Source organism: Saccostrea echinata, unplaced genomic scaffold, assembly GCF_033153115.1.
Source record: "Saccostrea echinata isolate AGI-Se365-2 ecotype Australia unplaced genomic scaffold, CSIRO_AGI_Sech_v1 ptg000025l, whole genome shotgun sequence".
NCBI classification, from domain to species: Eukaryota; Metazoa; Mollusca; class Bivalvia; order Ostreida; family Ostreidae; genus Saccostrea; species Saccostrea echinata.
The window spans coordinates 20,426,427-20,448,460 of record NW_026889774.1 but is presented as its reverse complement, the minus strand read 5'-3'; the positions used below and the strand labels follow the sequence as shown (position 1 = coordinate 20,448,460).

The window sequence follows — 22,034 nt, the reverse complement described above, 5'->3', positions numbered from 1 at the left end:
AGCAGCTATGGAGGTCTATCAATGCATACACCTCTTTAACAACTCAATATTCTCCTTTTTTTCTAAAACAGACAAAATGTTTCAATTTAATTCTACTAGAGAGAGTATACAACAATATATTTTCATTACAGTTGATGAAAAAAAGGTCCAAGAATTGCACAATGAAAAAGCACACAAAATCTTTTGCAAGAAATTAGAAATGATTTTAGATATGAAAAATGGCTTTTTATAATGCTTAATAAAAACTAAAGTAAAATGCAAAACAAAACTATTGTACTTACAAAACACGAACTAAAATGTCCCAATGTTGGTGTGGATGAACATGAGTACAAAACTATACAAAATTTAAACCAAAACTAGAATTAAGTTGATATATACCCAATGAGCAAATAAAGCATTGGTGGCCTACCCTTCATAATTGGGAAAACAAATGTGTACACTATGAAAAAAATCAAACATAGTGTTACTGTGTAAAGACTCAATAAAAATAAAAATAAATGGAAACTTCTTTAGGAGATATTTTTTTAACAATATTCTACACTTCACTGTGAATAGAAGTCCCATGAGTCAAACAAATTAGTAAGTTCTAAGTTGATATCAATGTAGTGCTACTGAGGTCAATGGCAGAGTTTTATCTTTAAGTGGGCTTTTAATATCTGAGCAGGAGAAAGCAAGAAAGAATCTCCACGAATCTTGAAGACAGGCCCAAAAGTAAATAACACACACATGTCAAAAAGACATCAGAACTAATTTGTACCAAAAAACAGCACTTGAAAATCTTCTACAAACAAATCAATGAAACCAATTTATTTAAACGATTGCAAAATGTCTTTCAATGGAGGTGTTCCACAAACACGTTGGATTGTGACTGACAAAGATGTCATTATATATCAGTGTTTGCCAAACGACAGAGACCTGAGACACAGATGTAGCCTTGTTGGAGTCCAGTGGCAGCATGGATAGACTCTCAATAAATATGTTCACTATAAATGGTGTATAAAATTGATATTATAAAGGACTGCACAAACTATTCCAATCTCCATTTTTTTTAGTTCTGCCTTAAGACCTTGAAGTGAACCTGTGACATAAAATTCATACAGTTTACAATTTCATGTATCCTTTGCAGAAGTGAGAAAATACAGAAACATCTTAAATAAACAAATTATATTCAAATTCATCAATAAATGATTTAAAAAGAAATCTTAATAGAAAGAACTATAATTGATGTGCTGTCTTGCTTCAACAAGGAAAACTCCAAAGCTTGCTATTAAGTCTATCATTAATTACATTGTGCTTTCAAGGAAGCAAGGATCTATGAGATCCCATATTAAAAAGTTAAAAAATGTCCTTTAGATTTAGTTTATTTAAGCAGTTTCCTTAGTTTAAAAAATTAAAGAAAGATTTCCTTTATTTCACAAGAAAACTACAATACTCCTATTGGCCGAAATTATATAAATGTTGCGAATTCTGAACTTTCTCAACAAACTGAGTGGAAACTTGAGAAAATGTCTAACCATTAGTTTAAAATGCCCTGTACATTACATGATTTCTTGTTACTGTGGCAATTTTACAAATTTTAAAGCTTCACTTGTTCTGAAAAGGTTATCTTTTTAACCTTTCTAAACCAATTTAGGGTAGTAAAGGAATGATACATTTTGATTTCAGTTTCAAGTTTTTTTTTTTATTTTTTATGAAAGTAAGGCTTATACCTGGTAAGTGGCATCAAAACTGATGCACATAAAACTTATATATTTACATCTCAAGATCATTACTGTGTGACAATTGCCATCAATTTGTGGCCATCTTTTGCAAACCAGGCATTGTTATGATTTGAAATACAAACAAGGGTGTCTGAAATGCTGTCTCCAATTTAATGGCTTCACATACCTGTATGATCTTTGCAGATTCAGTGCAATAAACCACCCTTTTTATATCATGATAAAACCATTTTCTCTTCAGAGAGGTCCAATTTCAACAAATTCAAAAAGCCTGTAAACTTAATGATGAAATTCACATTTCATGTTTATCGAAAATCTTTCTAAATGAAGCAATACCCATAATTAGACAGAAACTGGTATAAAATGATAAACAGAAAGTCAATTTCCCCAGGGGGTGTTAAGATTTGCATAGCTTCATAATACTTGGTATCATTATTTGTCAATGTACAGGATTTTAAATCGTTGATCAACAACAGCCAAAGAAATAGGGAAAGAGAGATTGCATTGATACCTCTTTAATGAGGAAAATTGACACAAGATTTGAAGTACGCCTAATTCATATTGCATTTAAATAAAGCATTAAAAAACTTCCCTTAATATCAAATGAATAAGGGCATGGCATATTTAACAGTACGATAAATTGTACCAATATATAAATGTAGCTGGTTTTTCATATTTTTTTTAATTAAAACCACCCCAGCTATTATTTAAGCTACATGTTGACATCATTTCTCATACTGGTAACCTTGGTTTCTTGAGGTGCAATTTTTTTTTCTTCAAAAAACGAAATTTTTATTAAAAAGAAAAAAAAACCCCATACTTTACTTACCTAGTGTATCAATCCTTTATCAGCCAACCTTTGTCCAGAATGCAGTCAACTGAGGACAAAATAACAAATTTTCATTATTTTTTGTTCTCATATATCATATAAAATTACTTTCCAAAATATTATGAAAAGATTTTTATCACTATTAATTTGAAATTTTGTCAAAGGACATTGTTACGCCTAGACTCATCATCCAGGAAGGCAAAAATAAGTTCAAAAAGCAACATAAAGGCTAGACAGAAGTCTAATGGAAGGCGACCGTGATCCACAGAGAGATAATCTGATACCAAAACAGCAGAGATACTTCATTAAAAGTGCTGTTTATCAGTCTTACGGAACATTAGAAAACACCCCCATATTTCTTCCTAATTTGAAAGAGGCATTTGTCATCAGCAACATCATGTATGAAGTGAGAGACTCAAGTTATCAAATGATCCTCAGATTTTTATCATGTTTGCTACCGATAGTTTCTTCTTTTATAAAAGGAATTCATTCATTTTCATGAATTTGATAGAACAAAGTCTGCTTGTTTCTAGACTGAAAACAAATCAAAAGCATTAAAAAAAAAAATATGAAACTGGTATGTATGTTACATTGCATGGTGCAAGATGGTCTACATTGCACAGGTGTTCAATTAAATCAATAAGAATGGTTTCCATGACATTGCTTTCTGTATCATTTATTTCACTGAGACACAACATGGCCATTATATGATTCTAATGCAAGTAAGCCTGATACAAGAAAACATTTGTTCAAAAAGATTAATCACATAAATTCAAGTTCAAATTTGACCAATAAAATGGCTGCAGTATATATATGTCATTCAAAATCAAAAATTTTTTTTCATCATAAACCCTCAAAACCAAAAGCTGCAATAAATCTACATCTAACACAAAAAATGCATATAACAAGTTTTATAACAGTATTATTTAAAAAAAAAAAACAATAGTCTATGAAAAATGCATGTCATGCTACAAGCTAAAAGCTAAAAAAAAGTTATTGTAATTCAAGAAAATAGATTTTTAATACCTACCACATACATGGTTAATGAAAAACAAGCTGAAACCTAATGATTCTGAGTTATGGAACAATAGTGTTAATTTAGAAATAAAACACTGGGAAAATAACACTCAGAAAGAAAAATCACACAGTTTTTTTTCCTTCTCCTACTCAGAGATTAAAAATCAGATAAAACTGTTGGACAAAAAGAAAGCCTATAGTCACAACAATAATCATATATCTGCAACATCCTGCTCTAACTTCTGCTACCCATAAATAGTGATACCCTTAAATATAAACAAATTATTATTCACCTGATACCCCTAATTTCACAGAGAGGGAAGTGAGCATGTTATTTAGAGGACAAAGATACGTCAGGGTAAAACCTCAATCATGCTCCACTGTTCTGTGACCAATAACTAGGTTTTCATCTTTTTTGAAACTTTTTTATGGTCTTTTTCCAGAGTTTTTGTATATAGAGAGACCACAAATTCTTGTTAAATCACCTGTAGAAACAAGCCTCCTAAAATTATAGAGTGGACTTTTTACTGCTTTTAGTATGTTTGAGATGAAAACCAATAGTAAATTAAGGAAAGGCAAGATCTGCTTTGCTCCAATGACAAAATTGGAAAATTGGAATATGCATACAGCTGTTGTCACTTCCTCTGAAAATTACATTAAATATGTTTTTAAGGGGAATTTAAATATGCAAAATTATTGCAATTTTTAATAGACTTTTAGCTTAATCCTCCAATCATCCACAGATTTAGTAATTTTCAGTAATAGATAATAATTCTTCAGTCAATGTGTCTCTTTAAAATGGTTTGAGATAACAGGTAAATCTGTAATTTTTTAATTTTAAAATAGCCCATTAGTTTCATTACATATTTTAAGCAAAAGTGCTTTGCTTTTTTCACAAATTCTACATAAACATACAAAAGAGAGAGAGAGAGAGATTAATTTATAAAATATTAACCTTTGTATATTGGTCTCCAAGGTCTTCTTTTCTGTATTCACTTCACTTACAGTATAGTACACAGAACTGACTACTTCTCTGGTCTTAAGAGCACCTGGAAATGTATTTAAATCAATGAATGACATCTTTAATTTCAGGTCATAACTTGAAGCTAAAATAACTTCATTTATCAAAATAAATAATCAAATACTTGTAAATAATTTTACGTTTTTCAGTAAAAATCCTTTCATCAGAAAGCAATTTGATATTGCTATGTTATATGTTACAAAGTGTGAAGGATTTTTCAGGGTAACTCCTAGTAATTCTACCCCATCTGAAAATCACATTTGTCAGAAAGTTGTAATATCTTGTCCCAAGAACTTTAATTTGATATGGTGGTGTGATAAGAAAATACCAATTTTTCATCATATAAAAGGTATGTTCATGAGTGGAGTTCAGATACCTACAAACACATTTAGATTTAAAAATCATTACCTAAACTGGAAGTGGCAAACTTGTTTCTTTCAGACAGAGGAAATTGGCCAAGTAATGTGAAATCACAATGGGTCACCTGAAACTTTTTTTTTCATCCCACTCATATGACTCAGGTCATTTTCCTTCCAATGAGCTTACCTCTCTGACCCACTTAAAAAAATATTTTACATATTAATTGCAAAGGACTTTACAGTCAAACTGACCAAATAGTATACTACTACCCCTATCCACCCCCCATCCCCTTCCACCCTCCTTCCCTACCACCATCTTGTCACTATCTCATCTTTCCCTCCACACTCTGATTTATCCCAGAATTCCAACACATCCGAGATGTTGTATTTTTCTAGGATGTAATGACTGCAAAAATATCCTACATTCCAGTGGACTTTTTCTAGTTGTTCATAACAAAGAAATACTCAGCTGGACACTCTTGTCCACTGAACAGGAACACACTGTAATCTTACACCTACCACTAGGTAATCGGACTGACGATTTTTGCCAGCTTAATCATAACTATACTAATTTTACGTCCCTAACCTTGTCAATGTCTCTTAAACTTCCCACAGACTCAATCCCAACATACCAGGATGATTCAGGGTAAATTTTGTAACAATGGCTTTATAAAGTGATTACGAACCTCAGCTAATTAAGGGCCATTGTTGACAACACCATCACAAGGACAGGATAGCTAGTGCTGCCAGTGGACAGCTGAAAGTGACTGACACTTCAATTACCTGTCTTTACCTTCACCTGAAAAATTCAATAAAGCATCAACACATCATGTACATTTAAATGTATTGAAAAATCAATTATATATCTACAGATTAGTAATAGTATATATATTTCGTGAATAATGTTATAAACTTTGTTCTATAATAATCTCACCTGCAAAAGATTTTAATTTCATTTACTGTTAAATTTCTTTTGCATATCATAAAGGGCTGACTATAAATGCTCATATCTGACCTTTGACATCAAACAATTATCCTTTGATGAAATTATTGTAGTTGGATTCTAACTTGTGCAAAGGTTCCCAGGTCAATGAAACAATACTGTTACAAGTTTTCAATTGATGTTCACCACTGAGGATCTGGAATGGCTACAGCTTTAGTACCTGTGGCCATTAAACATCGGGTATGGAATATTAAATAGAGGTTTCAGGCTATTGTTAATCCTCATCAAAGAAAAAGGAAAGAACTTTAGACAAAGTTTACTGCAACATTTAAAAAAAAAATCAAACCTTGATTTTTTTTATTTAAGCAACCTTGTAAATGTCTTGCATGAAGTTTGATAGCCATTTACATGTAATTTCAATAGACGCATACATATCTAAGACTAAAATCAAACAAAATTACAATAACAAATTAATAAATCATTACAGTATTTGCTTATCAAATGAACAAATCTCATGCTGGGGTCATCCCCTTGTGATAGGCAAACTTAAATCATGAAAATGAGAAAGAACACTAAAGAAGACATTGACTTGGTCACTTTCAACTCCATTAATTTCCATTTTGCATGACAGATGCCTCTTGATGGTCAATAGTTTTTCTTAAACAAGCCACCAAGACATCTGCATTCAGGAGTCCAGTATCAAATTAGCTATTTCTTTAAGGCCATTCTCAATAAATCAATGTGGCAGGTCTCAATGTGTAGCAAAAACAGGTTTTGTTAAAGATAAATTTACAAATTATTTTGTTTTATTCCATAAGACAGACTAATCTATCAACTTCATTGAACAAATGTTGGGAAAATTGAAATTCAAAGACCAAATTTACAGCGATGTTAAAACTAAGACAGGTGCAAAAGAAGCCCTTTGCATTAGTTTTCAGGGCCACGTTTTTCAAAAGAACTTTAACAACTACTGAAATCTACTTTTATATTTATTTTTCTTCTTTACATTGATTAAATTGTGAATTTACTTTTAATTGTAAAGTTGTAAGTTTTTTTGTAAAACATGGTCCAGACCTGCAGGCTTGGGGGGGGGGGGGGGCAAACGTGAACATTATAGAGAGACTTTGTAAAGTATAAAATGTCCAGTTCTTTTTTTGTTTGTTTGTTTGTTTTTTGAATGAAATGATATAAATATGAAATAAGATATAGATGTAAAATTGCATCAAAACCTGTTTGGAAAGTTCAAATCGTAAAGTCATACCCAATCAAAACATATACATGCATGTATCACGCAGATATAACGTTAAAGCTCTCTATGAAGTTTGGGCCTTGAATTTTTAAGGGAAAACGCTTTGAATATATCTCAAGTCTAGCAATGCTCAGCAACATAATTGATGACTTTGCATATATATGCATGATACACAGTCTGAAACTGATGCCAAGCTTCCCAAGCATTGCTAGACTAACTTTTGAAATCTTTTAAACCTTACAGAAAAGTCGAGTTCTGAGCACATGGAGCGGAAACCGCGAGTTCGTCTGCTGTAACATTTTGTTGCACAATGAATATTTCAGATGTGTATCGAAAGGTCGGCGTTTCGGAAACTCTTACATTTTTTCCCAGTTGAAGTAAAGCAATGTTATATAGCCTAAATCATAAATATTCATCTACAAGGAAAATATCGATGCATTTGTATTGTAATTATTATTAAAGCTACTGGGATTATACAAATACTGAATATATTTCTTTGCATTTTGCAGGTGTCGACATTTTCAGGAAGTTACGCAAAGCGGGACAACTCTTCAAGGTATTTACTGTAGCTATGACGACACCGTCGCCATATTGTTTACAATGGCCGCCAGGAAAACACCGTAGATCTTACACATAGGGCCTATTAAAAAACTGAAGTTGTTAAAAAAATGGCGACCCAAACTCAAACAGTGAAGCGGTCTGGCTTTCAACCCGCCAGGACGCACGATTATCTTTATGGTAAGTCGACGGTGGGGCGGTTGATAAAGACATGTTTATTATTTTCATATGGACCTCAAGATTGTGCAAAGATTGAATTCTAAAACTGATATATAATACTGACAGATTCCTTTAAATAATATAATAAGTTTTACCGAAAACAAACAAGGGAATTAATACCATTCAATGATTATGAGAAAAATGGGTCTTACTTATGGGCCCCAATAGTGTGTATGTTTTGTACATCATGCATACTGTATTATCAATGATTATTATTATAAATGATGCAGTAATGGCAGAATAGCATTTTTTGCTATTTCTAATCAGGATTTGTTTCATCTCTGAATTTTTTAGAATGATTTTTTTTTAATATTTATTTTTGTTTTAGACCCGCATTATGTGTCTGCAAGTGAAAGAGATCATGCCAGGGCTACATTCAAAGCTCATACAAGCATTGATCGTGTTGTAAGTAAAACTGATATTCCTTGTATGATGTAAAATTTATGAATGATATTTTTTCTTTATCCAATCACATTTTAAATGCACAGTCATGATTTATTTACCATCTGACATCAGTGACATTTATCCACAGAACAGATTACACTGTATTCCATTGACTGTCACAGTTTCTTTTTTCCAGAAACGGGTGCCATTGTATGATACTATGTTTAGTGAACTACGCCATCATCCCCGTTTTCAAATGCGATTAGATGTCACAGATCCTGTACCAAAATTTATATCAAGACAATGGAGAGGTTATGCTGACCAGGCCCGGGAGCAATTGATACGATACACAACGTAAGTTAATGATTATCAAATAATATAAAATTCATTTAAACTTGAAATTTCATTCATAAATTCATACCAAAAATATGCCCCACCAAAAAATTAAATAAAATTTCAAAAAATCTAAATGAATGTCATTTGGTTTATTTTCACAGTTTTAATTATGATCCAAGCGTAAAAGTGCCACCTAAGCAATATTCAGATGCAGAAGTAGGAGGACGGAACCGATATAAGTTTTTCAGAAGGCCAATAATTCCATTTTTACAACAAATTCCACCAGAGGTTATGCTTGCCACTGCCAGGTAAGAGTTGATATTGAACAGGTTTTACTTTATTTACATACAATTCATTCTCAATATGATAGAGTCATTCTACAGGATGAAGACTGTAAAGGCAAGGAATAAAAGACTGTCATTATAATTCATGTTTAAAAGTCACAATCATCAAAATTATGTTGCAGTACAATTGTTTATCATCAAAAAAAAAAGAAGAGAAATTTAGTGGATGTGGTTAAGAATACTAATGCTTCACACAAAACTTTAAATTTTACAATATGTATTAGGCAAGATCCACTGGCAGGGCCTGAACAGTTGCAGTTGGAACGTCCTCCAACCCCTCTGACAAAAACAGTAGAAATTCAAACAGACTACAGGGACTCTGAGGCCCAAACAGATCCATACACCCCTGAATATGTTGTACGCCCTGGATCCGCTCCTGAGTTGCTCACTTTGGCCACTCTGTCACATGGTAAAATTATTTTCTCTGAAAATTGATGATATTTATAATGTAATAGATAAGTGTAAAGTTCCTGGTTATTAAATATAATGGTTATCATGAAAATGTACCTCAGAAATTTTGTACTGATGAAAAAAAATTGGATTTTTTTTTAAAGTGAAAAAGTACTAAAATATCCTTAACTTTTTAAAATAAAAATTACAGGCCATGGACTTCCAGCTGGTTTGGCTGAGGTTGAGATGATTGAGCGTGCTCGTGCCAAACGTGCATGGGAGGCAACTCTTCCTCCTCTGAATGATGTTTCTCAACTGGAAAAAAGACGAAAAATGATGGATGAGATGGAGAGGAAAGAATGGGCACTCAGAGAGCATGAAATTGAAAAGTATGAAATTATCTTCAATAAAAAAAACAAAAAACAAAAATGCTTTCTTTTAAGCTATGAAAGTATTCTTGGAGTAGCATAAAGGACATTTTTATAATTACATAATGCTTTTCATATTTTATGTCAAGATAGATTTAAAAATCTTCAAAGCTAATGCTAAACAGCCTAGCTGTTACATTTACATCAGTAAGTTTTGAACATAATAGTAATAATGACTTGGGTATTCAGGTTACAGGAGGCTAGACTTGAAGTACTAAAACAGCTTCTGAAAAAGAGAGAGGAGAATCATGCAGAGCTAAATATCAAGAGACTGGATAAACTATGGACTAAAAAACAGAAAGAAAAGGATGCTAAAGTGAAGAAAATAAGGAATGAACACATAAAGAGTATGCCAAATAACTTTTCTTAATACTTTAGCTCTTTAGAAGTGTTTGCAGCAATAAGTTCTATTTTAAGAACATATTTTTGGGGAAAAGATCCTGAAGACATTTAGAGACTAAATTTTCATCAATTTTGAAAATCTTTAAAATCCATGAACATGTACAAATATTTTCAAGCTGGCAAATTAAATGTTTATATTTTTTTAATTTACAGCAATCAGGAAGTTGACAAGAAAAAGGGGAAAGGTGGAAGGAAAAATGGAAAGAAGGGAGATTATTCAAGAGTTTGCAAATTTTGGATCTCAAACCTATGCTCCTCTTACACGGATAGGAATGTTTTTAGACCGAGGGTCTGAACAATATGTGGTGAAAAGCCGCCATCTTAGCACCTATCAAGGTCTGCTAGAGCTGGAAGCCTCACTTCCAGATTTTGTAGTAAATCCACGTGTCAAGGCACCAAAACCTAAAACAGTAACAAAGACTGGATATCTAAAGAGGAAATACAGACAGGAACAAGAACTCAAAGACATGCATATGGTAAAAAAATGATTCAAGTTAAAGCTGATAAGGCTTAATAAGAAACAAATGCATGCATAAAGTAAAAAAAGTAAAAAAAACCCCAAACAAACAAAAGTTAAAAAAAAATCTATTCTAAAAATTACTTAATCAATAAGATTATATTGAAATTTTAAAAAATAGATGACATTTATGTTGTTTTGATGATAATTCAAGTTCATAATTTTACTGTAAAGAATTGTCTTTGTTCACAGTCCATTGTGGAGGAAAAAGAGAAAGGAGAGGAGGAGCCTAAACCATTGAGGTTCCTTCAAAAGATTGAAAAACCTATTCCTAGACCACCTACTCCTACAGTGGATGTTCCCTCAGAGGTAATAAATCTACTTTTTCTTTCTCTGTTTAGTACTTGTCCGAGGTGAAAAGGGCTATTGAACATTATTTCTTTCAAAAGGTTGAAGCTTTAATTAAAACCGTGTAAAAGAAGATCAGAAAATTCGTAGGAACTGTCTGAACCACTTTGTTTTTTTCTGCAATCAACCATCTACAATCATTATTTTATAAATTTTTTACTTTATTCATTTAAGCAAATATTTACTCTAACAAAGTATATTATAAACCATGTTTTACTTTGTGGAAAAAAAAATTCATTGTACACTCATGCTCGAATATAAAAACAAAGTAAATTCATTAAATTCAAAAATGTTATATTAGATCAATTTATCAATTGTTTCACCAACTGAATAATTTGATTTTTATATAATACTATATTATGTATAAAAAAAAAAAAACAAAAAACAAAAACAAAAAAACCCAAAACTTAAAAGTAATTGTTTGATAAAAAAAAATTCATAACATTTCAATTGTTGACTTAATTTACTATCCAGACTTTGATAGTAGCATAGGCAAGAAATATCAACATAGGTACAACAAAATAATGAAAAAAATTGATGCTTTTTAATAATTGTTTTTACTACTAATATCTTATTTCTAAGGGGATGAAGACACCAGGAGATAAGATAGTATGTAAATTCAAGTCATTTTTCATATATACATCAAATATCATAAAAGGAGTGCCTGTTTTTGAATTTTATGTATTTCTTTCCCATCAATTCCATCTTAATCATCTGACCTGAGTTATTAATATCTGAAGGACAAATCATTATTGAAAATAATGATTGATTTTTTTTAGAAAATAATTTCAAACTGAAAGTTCTATGTGGATCATTTTGAAGAATTTGCCTTAGCATGTATTTGGGGGATTTTGTCCCCTTTTGTGTGAAAAATTAACACAAAATGATTTCAGGCATTGATAAATTTTATGTATGATTAATAAATAAAATAAATTATTAAGTCCCAGAATGAAGTTTTCAAGATAAGAGAAAGCAATTCTTATATATTTCATAGAAAGTATACACATACATGTTAGTTAAAAAATGGTTGTATTTGAAAATGAGCAAAATTAACAGGTAAATATCTGAGAGGAAAGAAATAGAAATTTGGACAGGATTGATATAACTGCACAAAAAAAAAAAAAAAAAAAAGAAAGAAAGAAAGAAAAAGAAAAAAAAAGAAATTCAAGCTTTCATAGCACAGCAGCCATATTGAGATAAATCACATGGTATTGGAGGAAAATGAGAGAGCACAATATATATATTATTTGTGCACATGTATATAAGTTTATGCTTGTGTATATATAAGTTTATGCTTCCTTTGGAACAAAAGCATCACTGCATGGCTTGTCAAGGAAAAAAAACCATTTTCTGAAAATGTTGAAAGTATTGCAGTATTAACTTTTTTATTCATCCCAGATACTAAAATTTATCAAACCAATTACATGAATATTCATAATTTCCTCATAATAAATGTAAAATTATCCATATTTATTCCCTATAGTAACTTATAAACATGGTAGTGCTAAAATGCGTAATATGTTGTACATAAAGAACTGTTATAAAATATCCATAAATAGTATGCAAATGGATAAATGAGAATATAGCCCTGACAATTATATTGATGTACATTAAGTGTACTCTCATATAAAAACACTTATTTGTCAAGTCTGCAGAATCTGTTACCTGGAATAAGCTAGCTAATTCTTGATTTTATTCTTTACAGGAGGAAGAAGAAAAAGAACTTGCTGTGATATTCTTACAGCAAGTCATCAGGGGAAGAGCTATTCAAAATATGGTAAGCATGAATCTCTCTCTCTCTCTCTCTCTCTCTCATCTCTTACTCTAAATTACTATTCATATGCAGGACAGATTAACCATTTCTTACAATAAATTTAATCAAATCTATAAGGAAACAGTTTAAACTATCCATTATACATGAGTAACATTAGCTTTGACCAACCATGTTAGATTAACAAAAAAAAAAAAAGATGGAAGCATAATGGCTTGGGCACCTTTGCACTTTTTCATGTAAATTAACACACCAAATAAAAAAAAATTCTATTAATTTCTATTTACTTTTCAGATTTTCGAGGGAAAAGAGAAAAGACAAGAACTTATCAAGGAATTAAGAAGCACTCATGCTCTGCAAGATGCTGAGCAACAAATTAAGCAACAGGAGAAGCAAGCAACACTGGCACTGCAACGTCAGCGCAGACTACATGAACACAAGGTACGTATATATCTTAAATAACATTAATGGTATTCACAAACATGCTTGATATTTTTCACTTCTTTATACAAAGCATCTGATCAAGATGTGCAGGAGTAATTTGTTTGTGTTCAAAAGTGCAACATTTTGAATATAAATCTTCATGCAAGGTGCACCCCTCTGTTGGTAATTAGTTAAACAAGAGGAATATATACATGATACAAGTAAATATGTTACAGATGTGTGAAAGCAATATAAATAGCACTAAAATTTCCTTAATATGTCAGAACTTTTAAAATGCACAGTTTGACCAATATCATCTTGATTTAGAATATTGATTAAAATTCCTTCAAAAGATTCTTATACAAAACATTCTACATTTCCAGCATGTCAAAACCCCCAATTCATCTATTATTCATTTATGAGCATTGTAGGTGTTTTTTTCTGTGAGAATGAAGGATGAAGGAATCTTGATTAACGAGGCCAATGCATAATTAATTATGTACAACAGGATAATTCCCAGACTGTAGTTTTGATTAAACTGTTACAGTAGTGTTATTTAAAAGTTAAAGATTCATTTGTATGTCTTAAAGGAGTTTATTTTAATCTGCTTTGAAGAATATTTTCAAACTAAAACGTTTTCAATAATCAAGGATTTGTTAATTTTCAATGCCTGGATCCAGTTTGCAGGACAATAATACCAATATCTAATGTGCATTTTCTAAGGATTTTTTTTAATTCCCCTTTTTTCACCAAAGAAAGAAAATGGAGCAACATTCCTTCAAAAATGAGGAAAATATATCATGCAATAAGAAAGCAAAAAAAAAAAAAAAAGATAGAAATGACCTTTCTTCCTTTAATCTTACTAGGAATTACTGGTTGATGAAGCAATGAGCCAGTTAGAGGGTTCCTCCCTTGGAGACACCCTGGACTTCCTCAGTAAGGAACTGGTCCGTCTACAGGAGGAGAGGAGGATCCATGCCTTCTCCATGCTGGCTGAAAGACAGAGGAGAATCAGGGAGGCTGAGGAGAGTGGAAGGAGGCAGGTGGAGGAGAGACGTCGCCGTGAGGAGGATGAAGTTTTCAAACAGGTCAGTTTTCAAAAAATTCAGCAGTGTTCTTGAAATTCAAAAATTGATAAATTGCAATGTAAACTTAAAAGTATTGTGAAAAATATTTTAATCCTTCTTTCTCTCATCTTTGAAAATAAGCATTTGTTTTGAAAATATTCATACAGTGCTCATCAGAACATGTTACAAGTTGTAGTTTATAAACTTTCTCTTGAAAAGAGTCTTTACAAAAAAACAGTATTCGGAATTTGAAGATACTTCTGATTTTGTTTTAGGTTGTCAAAGTTCACCAGAGATCAGTAGATACTTACTTGGAAGACATTATTCTGGGATCAATTGACAAAACAGCCGATGAGCAGGCTCGCGCTGAGGTCATGGAACAGGCCGAGAAGATCAATGATCTGGCCTATGAAATAGAGGACAGGTATATAGGAGTTGAATAATTTTTTTTGTGCAAAGCTCACTTTTACATAAAACCAAAAAAGTTTTGAATGCATGTACAAATTCCTTAAACTTAATTTTTAAGATTTATACAGTTAAAAACCAAAAACGAAAAGAAAAGTTTGAAATACATGTATTTAGAAAAAAAATCATCACATCTATTTTAGTGAATACTGAATGTACTCCTACACTGAACATTATATTTTCAGTCGAACTCAGCTCCAGTCAGAAGAAATAGTTGCTGATCTTGTTCACTGTTTCTTATTACCTGAAGTTCAAAAAACGACCATGAGAGAGAAAGGTATAGTTTTGTACCTGTTTACACAAGTGATATATCTATGCCAAACATTCTAATCTTGGAGAACATGCATAACTTTACATAATAATTTGTCACCATGTACTGTTCAAACTTATATCGAGGCTATTTCATGAATAATATTACTGGTATAGAGTAATTGTCATCAAACACGGACACCTGTTTTGTTTCTAAATTAGAAGTAGATTACAGAAGTATCTTTTGTAAAGAATTATCATTTAGAAAGATCATCTCATCTCTATCAAAGTACATTTATTCATAGTATGCTTTTAAATGCTTTATGTAATTTTGATTATTTTACTAATAATCAACAGTTAGAAGAGATCAGAGGAAATACCTCCTAGCGGCTCACAAGGAGATTCACAAAGAGGGAGAAGACATCCTCTCCATGCACGCTAAACCTGCCAAAGCTGAGACTGGCCAAGAAGAAGGATCTTCATGAACCACCTAAGCTACTAAGGCTGCCTTTCTTTATCAATAAACTGTCAGGTGAACATCACATTCGAGTGCTCAAAGTTCAGTAATATATGGCTACAAAACAGAATTCTTCTGCGTGACTGAAACTTGCGACACATCCTGGGGGAAATTTTCAATTATTTTATGTCCATTCACTTGTTTTTCTTAAATCTAAAATATTTAAAACTAGAAGTGTTTTATTTATCTTTTTTTTTTTTGGCACTTTGGTAGAAAGATAATTTAACTGAATGCTAGACTACCATCAATCACTTGTGCAAATCATGTTGAAGAGAAGAGACTTTTTTAAATAAGCTACTCTGTGATAGATCTTTATATTGCACAGTTGATGTGTGCAAGTGTAATATTTGTATTGTTAACTGTAAAAATTGAACATATGGAATGATATTGTATGAATTTGTTTATCCTATGTTTTCAATAAAAGTGGAAACATTTAGAGATTTTCAAGAGTTACTTCCCTGAATATTTTACATGAATCAATCTTTCAATTATTAAAGACAAGTTGCTTATTTCTCCTGTTTTCTTTATTATCTCTCTTTCTTCTTTAACAAAACAATGTACGTAAATGTACAAAATGGAAAAAAAAAATATACAGTGTATCAAAGCTAAGCACCAGAGATCGCACAATCAAAGCTTGGGAGTTCAAAGGAACCATCCACCTACCGCTATTAGTATTTACAAATCTTAATCTTTTCTTTCAACACTAGACTCTACAGGATCAATTATCTCATTTTCATGCTATGCCATAAAACAATGATGAATGCTATCGCTACTGTTTGACAAGTTTGATACATTGACCAAATGGTAAAATTTAAATGCTCTTTTCTTTCAATGATGTGCTGATAACAAATATACAAATTACAATGCTTTTGATTTAGACACATTGGTTCTAAATCTGACATTCATCATACAAATATTAGATCCACTCAATCAGTAACAGTTTAAGACTATTTCACATAATACATATATGAAAAAATCATTATATTTCAACTTTCTTAACATAACACAACCTGAATATTTAATATTTGCATTTCATAAACAAGTCAAAAGTGAGGAACAAAATATGTCGATTTTGTTTCCTTATTAAAGCATAAAAAAATAACCCCCCAAATAACTGTGAACATACAAGCTTAATCCTTAAACTGAAAGCAAGATAAATTACATGCATTTTATATTTTGAAAATGCTTTCAACATTTTCCATATTCTCGTTGCATTTTTTAATATACATGAAATGTGAACAGAATCTACATTTTCTTTCTCTAAAGCCATTTACATATCTTTAACAAAATACTACTAAACTGTTTACAACCTGTTTTTGTTTTTACAACAGACACAAGCAAGTGAGCTTTTTACATCCTTGACAATCCTACTGTCTTTATACATTTTATGACAGATATACCATTACTCATTCTGTATCTTACTCAAAATGATAGCAGGCAGACACACAACTCTGTAGTTGAATATGTGAAATACATACACAAATATCTGTTCTGCTTTGCAGAATAACAACTTTGAGGAGACATTCTTTAAAACAAGACCTCGGACTTTGGCACAGACCTAGAAACATCATGCACTGTATGTTTCCACCTGCATTCAACCATTGGACAGATAAATCACATTAACTTTTAAAAGTAAAATGTCTAAAGCCATAAATTTATAATATTAAAAACAAAATTGTGGAAGATCCAAGTTCCATTGTATTACATTTACACTTGTCACTGAAAAGCATTTTTTAAAAAATAAATTTACAAAAACTTGAAATCAAAATTAAATCACTGCTTTCATAGATGCATTTCCTTTTGTGTTTCACATCATGCTTAATGTCCCAATGTCAGCAGCTTAATAAATTCATGTATTTCTCTCCAGCACATGGGTGGGCAAAACTCTTTATCTTTTGGCAGCATAAGAGCTCTTCCCAAACTGTCTTGTCAATGTGGATCCGCCTCACTGGATGAGGAATCTGTTGGCTCTCTGTTAATGGTCACTGAAATACTTTCCTGGACCTCCTTTCCATCTTGACCATCATCTTGGTCACCATGAGCCGGGACTAATAAGTAGAAGTACCAGTTAATATTCCATCAGATTATAACTAGCTTCTGCACCATTATCAAATATCTTAAAATCTCGCGGTAAAATTCTGCTAATAAAAAAAAATTACTATCAAAACCCATACCTCTCATTTTACAATTAAATATGTAATATTCACAACTATTAATAATGGGATAAGCACTGACAAGTAAATAAGTTAAGTACATGAAGGGCTAAAGATAGTTACTATAAAAGAGTTTCTTGTCAGCAAAAAAAAAAAAAGTTTTCAATGATAGCATGACTGGAAAAGAGCAGCCAGCAGAGATCTACACACTTACCTGTTACAATAGGTATTACGATTGGCTGTGTCTGTATTGTGTCAGTGACAGAAGTAGCTGCTTCAGACTTGACCGAGGCCTGTATCCCCGTAGGTAACTGAGGCTGGATGTTGGCTATACTCTCTGGCCAGAACCTCTGTAATGGTCGATTCTGGGGTTTAGACTTGGCCTTTTTTGTAGGTTCTGGATTACTGGCATCTAACATTGGCTGTAGAATTCTTCTTCTGGCATTTATAAACCTATATACACAGTTTTCAATCAATACAGGTATCTCCTAGTCACATGAGATGCAAGTAAAAGAATATGTAGAAGCAATTTACATTTATAACTATATTAAACTTAGTGAAAAATTTCTGATGTCAAATATTTAAGCATTAAATGAATTTTAGTACAAATGAATGTATATTTGAAGTATTTTAATCAAAAAGAATTCTTACCAATTATTGACTTGTAATAATGTTAGATTTGTTTGACTTGCAATTTGTCTCTTTTCATCTTCTGTAGGATATGGGTGCTGCAAAACAGTACATTAAGAAGTTGTTATTTAAATGCAATGGAATGGTTTTAAAAACTTCATCTTCAAAATTAGTGAAGTTTGATTTAAACACAGAAAATCTTCATCTATGAACATCTAAATATAATAATAATGCCCTAATGTACATGAATATTATATCAAATATGTCTATGACTCTAAATATACATGCATGTAGGTTTTCTTTAAATCATTTTATCAGCTAGGCCATCATCAAAAAACTTTTGTTTGATCTACTCAGACCCACATTTTTCAAGGTGGGTAGATAGTTAGTTAGGCAGTTTTTTTTAAACAACTTTTTTTACAGTAGCTAACAAATTTATTACAGTCATAAAAAAAACAAGACTTTATTGATTTATTTATTGATCTTTTCATTATACACTGGACAAGGCAAATTTAATATTTATTGCTATAAAAACATGCAATCAAAAAAGCATCTTAGAGAATTATAAACCTTTTTATCAAATAAATCATTTTTTATTTGTTGGTCTTAGCTCTAAATCTAATCCTCAAAAAATCTTCAAGAAATTTGAACTTACCACAATATGTTGGAAAAGCCACGACTTCATGACCTGAGTGGCTTGTTTGGGCAGTACTCCCCGTTTGCTTTTCTTCTTTCCTAATGGATCGTCATCATCAGAATCTACACAAAATATATCAAAAATATTATCAACACTATTATTAAGAGTGCACAAGTTCTTTACCACTAAAATTAATTAGAAGCTATACTTTGAAAGGAGAGTTTTCTACTGACCCAAGGCAGATGATTGAGCAGCAGGGTTGTTGACTAGTCCGAGTTGACTCAGTGAGGGATTCCCCTGGATGACAGAACTGGACACTATGGGAGCCTGTAATGGTGTGGTTTGTATCTAAAATTTAGTTAAAATTTTATATTAACCCTATTATCTGATGATCAAGAGACAACAAATTCTCCATTATTAAAATTATTTTTTCTTTCAATTGTATATTCTCTCTAATTTTAAAATTAATACCCCCCCCCAAAAAAAAAGATATCCCCCCTCCCCATAAAAACAAAAAAACAAATGTGCAACTCCTGACACCTTAAAAACTTACAAATAATGAAAAATAGGTAGGTATTATCATAAAAAAAAAAGAAAACAAAAAAATATCCATGTTATAGTGAACAGATTCTAATACCTGAATAGGCTGTGCCACCAATCCTTGGGGGGTCTGCACCATCTGATAAACCTGATTCAGGGTGGCCATTGAAGCTGATGGCTGCTGAATCACCATTCCAGTACTGGTCACCACTCCTGCTGTTCCCGACCCCTGACCTCCACTTAGGGGTGGGGAGCAGCCATGTTCACTGAAGTCATCAAAGTCTGTGTCAACACGAAGTAGTTGTTCACTTTGAAGTTTGCCTTTTAGGCAGTTAATGTATCTGTTACAGAAATCCTTACACAACTCATTCACTTTTTCAAGTTCTAATAAATGAATCCTTAAGACTTGTATAGATTTCACCATCTGAAGAGAAAAAAGACAGAGTTTTTCAAATTTAAGTATTCAAGCAGTGTTTGAACAGTAACGAAAGGGAAATAACTCTTGCAAAGCACTGAATCATAAGCTTTCTATAAGACTATGCATTTTTGCATTAAATCATAACTGCACAGAATTATACCTTGGCTTATTCCAGAAAATAATTTAGTGTTTAAAGATTATTTTTTTTACCAACCAGATTGTCCAGTTCTGAATCGTCACTAAAGAAAGCTTTTCTTTCTTTTTCCTGTCGCTGAACAAATGTTTGAATGTCAACATCAAAACTATCAGAGCTTGGACAGTCTGAGGTCTGGGAAGCCTGTTCACATTTCACAAACAGGAGTTCCATCAGAGGAAAGAGGGGGTGTCTGAAAAGCAGTATAAAAGTACTTTGAATCAAATGAGTGGTATTTTCTACATGCTTACTTTTTCTGATGTGCTATAATTTTTCAATCAATTTTAAACAATTTGTCTTCTTTATCTAGAAAAAAATCTCAAAATTCTAGTATGAAATAAATTATATGAAGACAATGAACAGTGATCAAGCTCAAAAGTCCATTCAAACAATACAAATATTATGAGCAGAGCAAACACAGACATCTAAAAACATCAAGAGGTGGGGTCCGGTGCCTTGGAGGAGTAAGCAGATTCTACTTAAGTACTTTTGGATAGATTAATTTTCCAGTTTAAGTTTTTTATTCAGAACTAACAAGAATCTTTTTTTTTTGGTTTTCTAAATACACAGTTATTGCCCTTTGCAAAACTGTAACTTTAATACATACCCATATATCTTTTTCTTCTCCTCTTCATACTGGGAATCATTAATTTCTTGTATGGTTATAGTTCCCATAGATTCCACAGAACTACAATTTGTATGAAGATGCAGAGTTTTCATTTTACTATCAATACAAGAAATTTTGCAGATTTATCCTGCATAGTTTTTTCTCTTGATACCCCCCCCCCCCCCAAATGCATTTAAAATCAAATTGATACTTTCAAAATAAAATAACTAATGAACTTTCAAGCCAAAGTAATAAAGTAAATAATGAATTGAAGGTAAAAATACCTCAACACTTTCAACACTATCCTTCTCAAGAGGTAAAATATTATTTGACTTATTCTCTCAAATCAAGCTGTAACATTTGCTAATTCATGCATAAACTTTTTAAAAATGTATTTTCTTCAATAATTACCTGTGGACATCTGATGAACTTGCATTTCCCCCTTTATTTAGTAACTTGGACTCCGTGTAGGTGGGAGGGAGTCCTTGGACCATGGACATTTTCACAGATTAAAGGATATCAAAAAGAGTCCAATACATTATAATGGAAACATTTGTAAGATTCCTGAAAAATGTATGGATAGCAATTTCTAATTTCAGCATTGTATTCTACAGATATTTTGGTATACACACCGATAACACCAAAATTTTAATTTTTTCTTGAAAAATGCCAGCTTGTTGACAACAGTATGAAAATGATTCAAATGAACAACATACAGTACGTAAGTGTCTAACGTTTAATAACATGCATACAATATGGAGACTAACAATAACATAGCCCAATTCGACTTATTCACTCAAATCAATTTGTGAATGGGTCAACTTGTTCAAATTACAAATTGTCCGATCAGATTTGATTTACGATGAAGAAGAGACAAACTGAATCTAAGAACGACAATTTGGGGCCGTGCCAAACGCCAGAATGTAAATTTTGTCGAAAATAGGTCAATATGCAAAGAATCGTAAGCTTTTCACAAAAAAATATCTCAATCTTTTAGTTTTCTTGACTAATATACTGATAACTAACTTTGATCTATCACCCTTTCCTCCCTATATGCAATTATTAGAAGCAAATCAATGTAAACATTGTAACGTTTGACAAGCAATCTGGCAGTTAATTGACAGCCTACCTCCTATAAAGACACTGTCACTCACCGTCAAAATGGCGCCCATCAATTTACACTGGCCCACCCTATCACGTGACCCAATACGTCACAATTGAGCAGGTGCCCCATTTGTGCTCAGAGGTTCCATTGGGGGAATTGAAAGGCTTGATTTTGTTTGTTTTGTATTTTGTGTTTGT

At 31.9% G+C, this 22,034-nt stretch overlaps 3 protein-coding genes across 9 annotated transcripts in view; 1 reads left to right on the top strand and 2 right to left on the bottom strand.

The window, feature by feature from the left end:
• Window positions 1–1,962, bottom strand: part of LOC133192122 (cell adhesion molecule DSCAM-like) — a 46,461-nt gene extending 44,499 nt beyond the window's left edge. For 2 of the 4 annotated variants that reach the window (XM_061327996.1, XM_061327994.1), the window contains exon 1: window positions 1,888–1,961. The gene's annotated coding sequence lies outside the window, so the exon portion shown is untranslated. Of the gene's footprint in view, window positions 1–1,887 lie in introns of all 4 variants that reach the window. The other 2 variants (XM_061327990.1, XM_061327995.1) reach the window with 2 other exon arrangements.
• On the top strand, window positions 240–15,970 carry LOC133192123 (cilia- and flagella-associated protein 91-like). 3 transcript variants are annotated; one of them, XM_061327998.1, is made up of 17 exons: window positions 240–250; window positions 7,794–7,874; window positions 8,242–8,318; window positions 8,494–8,651; window positions 8,795–8,941; window positions 9,202–9,386; window positions 9,579–9,756; window positions 9,985–10,142; window positions 10,351–10,673; window positions 10,907–11,023; window positions 11,645–11,671; window positions 12,768–12,839; window positions 13,128–13,274; window positions 14,123–14,344; window positions 14,599–14,747; window positions 14,974–15,065; window positions 15,395–15,970. In XM_061327998.1, exons 2-17 carry the CDS (start codon window positions 7,805–7,807, stop codon window positions 15,520–15,522), a joined length of 2,250 nt encoding a protein of 749 aa, XP_061183982.1. In that variant the 5' UTR covers window positions 240–250; window positions 7,794–7,804; the 3' UTR covers window positions 15,523–15,970. The 3 variants fall into 3 exon arrangements, with proteins under 3 accessions (XP_061183982.1, XP_061183981.1, XP_061183983.1); XM_061327997.1 differs by lacking the exon at window positions 240–250 and having other exon boundaries at window positions 7,682–7,874; XM_061327999.1 differs by lacking the exons at window positions 240–250; window positions 11,645–11,671 and having other exon boundaries at window positions 7,683–7,874; window positions 15,395–15,968.
• A 100-nt stretch (window positions 15,971–16,070) lies between these two features.
• Window positions 16,071–21,285, bottom strand: LOC133192120 (homeobox protein PKNOX2-like). Of its 2 annotated transcripts, none has more exons than XM_061327989.1 (9): window positions 21,144–21,285; window positions 20,733–20,813; window positions 20,147–20,318; window positions 19,612–19,938; window positions 19,208–19,301; window positions 18,993–19,096; window positions 18,359–18,435; window positions 17,922–18,160; window positions 16,071–17,602 (listed from the first exon to the last, which is right to left on the bottom strand). In XM_061327989.1, the coding sequence occupies exons 1-9, from the start codon at window positions 21,230–21,232 to the stop codon at window positions 17,484–17,486; spliced, it is 1,302 nt and encodes a 433-aa protein (XP_061183973.1). In that variant the 5' UTR covers window positions 21,233–21,285; the 3' UTR covers window positions 16,071–17,483. The 2 variants fall into 2 exon arrangements, with proteins under 2 accessions (XP_061183973.1, XP_061183972.1); XM_061327988.1 differs by having other exon boundaries at window positions 19,208–19,322; window positions 21,144–21,284.
• Between the last annotated feature and the right edge of the window lie 749 nt (window positions 21,286–22,034).